The sequence below is a fragment of the Dermochelys coriacea genome, chromosome 2, assembly GCF_009764565.3.
Source record: "Dermochelys coriacea isolate rDerCor1 chromosome 2, rDerCor1.pri.v4, whole genome shotgun sequence".
Lineage (NCBI taxonomy): Eukaryota > Metazoa > Chordata > Testudines > Dermochelyidae > Dermochelys > Dermochelys coriacea.
In genome coordinates, this window is record NC_050069.1 from 233181465 (window position 1) to 233188561 (window position 7097).

Sequence of the window (7097 nt, forward strand, 5' to 3'; positions counted from 1 at the left end):
CATTATTTTGTCCACCAGTTAGGCCTCATTTCCAACATGACAATTTTGGTTAATTGATTTCCAGTGTCACTCAGTTTTTGTTTATCAGACAAGATCTTAACATGGTCCTTGAATTTTATGAGTAGGCCATTTTGTTTGGCCTAATCCGGTCTTTCTGTCTCACTTTTTCCCATCAGCATTTATTGTGATAGATTATTGTGCACTTCATAAACTTTTATCCCCTTTCCCACAGTTAGGCTCACAATTAGGGTACATTTATAGGCCCAAATACTACATGTCACATTGCAACCTGGACTCCACCTTTCTGCAGTGGAAGAGAGACCATTCAGAGGGACACAGAGTAGAACTTGATGGGAACTCTCTAGGCAGGACTATGAAAGGAGGCATTGTGGGCAGGCCTGGGAGTGGGTTGATTGCCCAGTGACTCTGAGCACAGTGAAGATCTACCAAAACCCCAGATGGAGAGGGAGGAGACAGCAGGCAACACTAGCTCATCTTCCCAGGACTAGTAGCCAGTGCTGGGCTTCTTGAGAGTGCCAGGCTTTTCTTATGAGTTAAGAAGGAAGGATTAACTTCTTCAGCTCTGGTCATCTATCCCTTCCCTACAGCTCCCAAAATGACCTACTGCATTAGCCAATTGGATTTTAGTATCAAGGCAACTGAAATCACAAGGTACTTTTCAACACTTGCTTTCTTGTTGTTGTCCCTTACATATTCTAAAAAGGATTTTGGTTTTGTTTCTTTTGTAGCGCCGCCCAAGCAGATGGCCTGCAATGAAGTTTCGAAGAGGCTCGGGACATCCTGCGTATGCGGAAGTGGAACCAGCTGGAGAAAAAGAAGGCTTCATTGTATCAGAGCAGTGCTAAAATCTCTAGGACCAAGAGCACCAGTACTGGTCTACAGGGGTGTCAGACATTTACTTTGCCCCCCCCCCAAAGAAAAGAGGGCCTAACCTACTGTCGCTGTAAAGAAAGAAGATTGTTGGATAGATCTTGTCCAAGAAGAAACGGTCTAGGATAGCAGAGCACCCGCTGCGCTGTAGTTTCCCCTTCGTGGATTGACATACAGTAGTTCATTCAGAACACCCTGAGTGGACCTCTACCATCTGAGAAATGTGGCACAAATGCCATGTTATTGGCTGAGGTATGGAGTTGCATAAGAATAAAAAAATATAATAAAGCTTTAGTCCATCCGGGTGCTACCCTTTTGTTCAAGCATTCTTCTCTGGTTTCTCAAAGATAAACTGTGTTACAAATCTGTAACCCTTTCAGGCAAAGAGCAATGGTCCGTTCTGACAAACTTGCTAAGAAAATAAATTCAGTGCAGGTAAAAAATAAGCAATTTTCTGTACTTCTACAAATGAATATGGAATACAATTCTGAGTGTTCAATGCCAAACTAACATAACCGAGTGAGTGAGTTACAGTACAACATATATTCTTTCCAGGAGTAATAGAATGTTTCTTGTACTTCGTTGGTTAATATCCCTTAAACAAGCCATGATAAAGAATTATAAAGTTAGCACAAGGCGGTTAGAAAAAATAGCTGGGAGTTTTCACTATGGTGAAATTAGACTATATAATTGGAGTTCATGGTGAAATTGGACTAATTTTCAGTTTCAATGTTCACTGAACAATTAATTATCGGATTTGTTTTAAGGGATGTCACTTCCATTTCCAAACAGTGGGCTGAAATGAAGGCAACGGATGCTTTTGGCTGATTCTGGCAGAAATCAACATAGACCATTTCTCAGACAATGTGATGAAAAAATGTTAAGATTTTAAACAAATGGGTTTTATCCTCATTGTGAGTCCTTCCCGAAAAGCGTTGCAGATTCCAGTGCACCCCTCCCAGAGATACAGATTCAAAGTGTTGCAGAACCCTGCTGATTCATTCGGTGATTTTGTTTAATACACATAGTAGTTGCATAAATATATATATAAATATATTTTTTTTTATAGCTAACACAAGGCAGGCTCTTGTGGCTGTTAAGACTGCATTTTTGTCATCCAAACGGAGGAAATGGATTGCATTACTGCATATTTCCACTGAGTTGTAAAATAATCCTTAATATTAGAATATTTTTATGTTGCTTAGGGATGGTGGTTCGTTTAGTTGCAGTGCCATAACTTTTCTACCAACTGGAACCACGTTTCTTTTAATATCAACCCTTTTCCTCCCTGACTAGGGAAAAACAATATGATAAATTCCCAGTGAAAAGAAAATATATTCCTTTGGGTGGAAAGGGGTTAATATACACTGAGCTACTAAACTTTTCAATTCAGGTATTGTATGTACATTTCATTGTGGTCTTTCACTTTCAAATCTTTTACATACTGTACAAGCAGAGGCCCTTGAATCACTTTAAGGTATAGTATTCAACATTTGCAGTTTTAGGTCTCAAGTAGTTTAGACATCTAGTAGTCACAACCTTAATTAATCAGTTATTTACATTTCTTGTCAATGCTTGTATGGTCTAAATTTGTTTACTTAACTCTGTTTTAAAAATAACATGATTTTTACTTGTTATTTTCTTCAGTAAAGAATACAATACTGTATTTTCTGTATTCATTCTTTATTCTGTGTAACACACATTTTACTGTCGGCTTTAAATCATCCACTGTGAGGTTTGAAATATTCAAAATCTAACCAGTATTAATTTGAAACTGATAAAAACCACATCTTGAGGTCTGCTGAAATCTTGCAGCGATCATTCTTTTCAATTTGTGTGGCTCTACCAACACCTGTATCTGATGGGGGAGGGATTAATGTACTGGCTATTAATTCAGATAGCAATAATCAAATATATGCACATGCCTATCTGGTGACACTAATTTTTAAAATAAAACACATAACAGTACACATAATTTAAAAAAACAAACTTCCGGGGTCTGATACTTATAATCAGTTTTTCTATCTTATTCCAAGTAGATTTGAAATCATCAGCTAGGATCTATCGGCCTAATAAAACAATCAAAGAACTCGCACTTGTGATTTTTGAAGCATGATGTCCTCACCAGTTAAAATAAATGTTATTCCAGATCACATCATGACATATCAGCCAACATATAAATGTTGTGAATCTGACTAAAGAGTATCCACATGGTATTGCAATATGTGTGGTTGTCTTAATATTCATGTAAGTAAAGACTACTCACAGAACTCTGGGTTTGAAGGTGAAGTATAGGCTTAGTAAAACAAGCTGGATTCAATTTTACTTATGTATGTTATACAGAGTAAACAGTTGAGCTGGCTGAATAATACTGGTCATGTTATTTGTGAGTTTCATGATTTTTTTCATTGTCAACAATTTTTTCTGTTTTCATTCCTATCCCCTTTATAGAGCTGGATGAAAAGTTTGTGATAATTCACAAATAAACATACATTTGATGACATTTCTTAATTGAAATATTCATGCTTTTTTTTCCACTCTTTGGTCATCCCTGGTAAATTGGTGACATATTTCACTGAATGGCTGATATAAAAAAAAATCTTAATAGAGTTGAGTTGATTTGGCTTTCCCATACTTCTGTGTTATACCATTATTGGTTATACCATTATTAGTTGCTGGATTTATTCGATAGGCATATTCCTGTGTCCAAAGAGCACTGATGTCTGAAGGGGAAAATTCCTGCATACCTGTAGAAACTGATAGTGTCTCATCAGTGTCTGCTTTGATATATTCTGTAGTATGTTCCATTTATCCCAGTGGGCGAAGGTAATTAGTAATCTGTTGTTGTTTTATGATTCCATCTGCTTTTCTACATTTTTAAAAATTAAAAGTGATACAAATGTGATTCTTTGCTCCAGCAGCTGTAATGAAATATCAGAAGATGCAAAGAAGCTTATTGTTATCACTTTATAAACTGTAACATTGATTGATCCAGGTGTCCCTCTTCATGACAATCCAAAAGAAATTGCAGCTTGATAGCAGTGGAACAATGGCTTCACTAACAATCTCCCTGTTCCTTACTCTTCGCGTACTTCAGAATTATTCATCTAGGTAATTGTTTATTTAAAGTGCCATTTATTGTAGCAGTTACTGTAGCTCATAGCCCATTTCTCTGTGCACAGGTATTTGCATACAAATAGATGTTGAAGTGATTAGAAAAGTTTCACAAAATTAGCCTTTCCTATTTTTTCTAGATTTAGTAGAAATGTGCTTTTAAGTCTAATGTCCCCAATGAAATTATGACATTTTCTGCTGCAGATGACAGAAAAAAGGCACTTTCCAGGAAAAAGATTTCAAACTACTTTGCCAAATGGCACCTTAGACTCTCAGTAAAATAAATCAATGAACTAGATACATGTATTACACTCAGAAAATATTTGTTAAAAGAACACTATTAAGGTTGCAAAGCAAAGCACTCACAAGTTGCCTGTTCAACCTAAATTTAGTCCCTTATGAGCTTGCATTATGATACAGTGTTTAAGTACATGGCTGCATATTAGTTTTTCTAAAGGATGCCTGCCTCATTCAGTGATAGGAGTTATTTTCTTTTCTCCTCATTGTTCAATTTGTGGCCCCATGTCTTATTTATTGTGTGCTATTCAAGTCCTGCTCTGAAGACAGAATGATTAATTTCCTCGTGGGCTTTTCACATGTATCCTATAGGGTTAGCTTGCCTTTTTTATATTCAGCAGTAAGGCAAGGAACCTACAGGCCTGTATCCTTTGAGGCATTTAAATAATACTGGGTCTGATCTTGGGACAAGAACCTGTCAATGCTCAAAGTGATAACAGGGAATTCTTAAGTAATCTATATAATTAATACATAATCTATAGCTCAGGCTACATAATGATGCACATCACTCTATTATCTGAGTGCTTCACAAACATTAATTCATTTAGTTTCACAATACTCTTGTGAGATGGGGTGATATTATTCTCATTTTATACATGGTGAACTGAGGCACAGTGAAATTAAGTTTCAACTAACGTTGGGTGCCCAATTTGAGCCACCTAGGACCTGATTTGTCAGAATACTTAGCACTATAAAGCACTTTATGCATCCAAAGTACAGGTCTCCTTGACTTTAGCTGCAGTTGTGAGTGTTCAGCACATCTACAAAGCAGAGCCCAGGGTATCAAAGTGGGCACCCAGAAAATGAGGAACATGCAATTAGTGACCACATATGAAAAGTCTGGTATAAGTGACTCGTCCAGCATTACATAGTAACTCGGTGGTAGATGCAGGGATAGAATGCAGTTCTCTAGGTTAGCATTCAGCTGTTTTAACCAGGAACCCCTCCTTTTTCTTTTTTACAGTCCAACACTCTGCAACAAATGAGGCAGGGGTTCTGCACCCAACAGCTTCCTTCACTACACAGCCCTAATTCAGCCTTTGGGCAGTTCCATCCTGGCATTTTCTGACCTTTGAGTAATTGACTTTGCTTGAAATTTAATAATGTTTCTTACCTCTGTGTGTGTGCGTGGGTGCATGTGACAAGCAAACTGAAAAAACAGATTCTACCATGTGGCATCATATCAACACGTGGGTCATGAACAGAGACCTTAAGATCTACCACACCAACCTTGGCCACTTGACCTAACTATGCAACTGACAGTAGTATTAGGTAGTCATCCTTTCCGTGAACCAACACTAGATGGGGATGAGAGCCCTGGGCTGGAGCATGCTCAGTGCAGATGGAATTCTCACAGAATTTGAACAGGTCTCTACTGAACATATGCAAACTGAGATTTTTTTCAAAGGTTTAGAACATGGCCACATCTTGGCAGATTTTCAAAGGGATGCAAAAAGCTGGCTAGCTCACTTTCACAGCTCTATTTTTTCCTTTAAAAAAGAATAAGGAAGGGGAAACCACGGCTTAGATCCATTTTTTTTCTTTTCCTACTCTGTTGGTTCTAACCCTAGCCACAGTTTTCAGTTTCGCAAACCTTTCCTTAAATCAGCTTGTCTCTCCTGATCCACCTTAGTAAGTGCCCAGCAGCATGTAAGTTATGAATTGCTTTTGACAAAGCAAAGATCTGACAATGCTATTGGAAGGAAAAGATGCTTTAAATACAGAGATGCTTTAACAAATCTGCATTTTTCTGCTAGCCTTATTTTTGATCTTAAAAGCAACTATAGTTGTCTCTGAGTACATAAACAAATTCTAAAGAGAATACTACAGTGTATGCACTATATACCACTCTTCTGACATATATGTATCATCAGTGCTATATAATATAATTTGCCATAATTTTAGTTTAGAAAAGCAAAGGTTTCCATTAACCCTTGCTCCCCACCCTACACACACACAGTAGGCAGACTTGTGTTATGTGTTGTTTAAATAAGCCATTCCGCTTTAGGATGGAATTGGAAGCAAGAGAATGCAGCTGGCATATGAACCAGTGAGAAAAGAGATGGACAGAGTATTCGTGTCCCTTAAGAACTGACATGTTTAAATAAATTGCCTTCGTTCACCCTGATACTGAGTCTTTCATTTCAGTTAAATGGAACCCAGTGAAGCAGAACTCCACCTTGGATGAATTTAATACAAGCTCTAGAGTGACAGTTAAAAAAAATCAATTAATTAATTTAATTAAAAGAAGAGCGAACGCAAAACATTTACCTAGGACTTTGGCTCCAAAAAACTCTTAGTGAAAAAGTTAAACTGAATATTGGTCCAAATTCATACCTTTAATGAAATTATACCATGCATAAACCTGGTCCCTTTTGGCCAGATCCCACCTGATGTATATCAGCGTAATTCCACTGACTTCAATTGAGCTATGCTGATTTACATTTAGCTCATTAAGTTGACAAGACCATCAATACACATTTGTTGAAATTATCATTCTGCAATTAAACTACAATTTTACTGTGACAGGTTCCTGTAAAAACAGGTTGGGGGGGGCCATGTTTTTTTTCTACCCAATGACTGTATCAATGACTTCAGTTTACAGGCAAAACAGTTTTTCTAACTGCCAGCGCTGAAAACTCATGATGGGCTCTGAAGTTCAAGCTGGATGTTTTCTTTCCTACATATTGTCTCCAGTAATTAAGGTTCTTGCATCTATAATGTCCAATAAATGCATGCATTTATCACTTTCCTGTAGTTTTATCTATTCATTTTCATTACAAAAATTACATTCC

The 7097-nt window shown here is 37.3% G+C and overlaps 1 protein-coding gene across 1 annotated transcript in view; it reads left to right on the top strand.

The window, feature by feature from the left end:
• Nucleotides 1–2557, top strand: part of PLXDC2 (plexin domain containing 2) — a 390541-nt gene extending 387984 nt beyond the window's left edge. The window contains exon 14 of the mRNA XM_038393403.2: nucleotides 750–2557. Within this exon, the coding sequence (XP_038249331.1) occupies nucleotides 750–866 (117 nt within the window). The 3' untranslated portion in view covers nucleotides 867–2557. The remainder of the gene's footprint in view (nucleotides 1–749) is intronic.
• Nucleotides 2558–7097: the final 4540 nt, after the last annotated feature.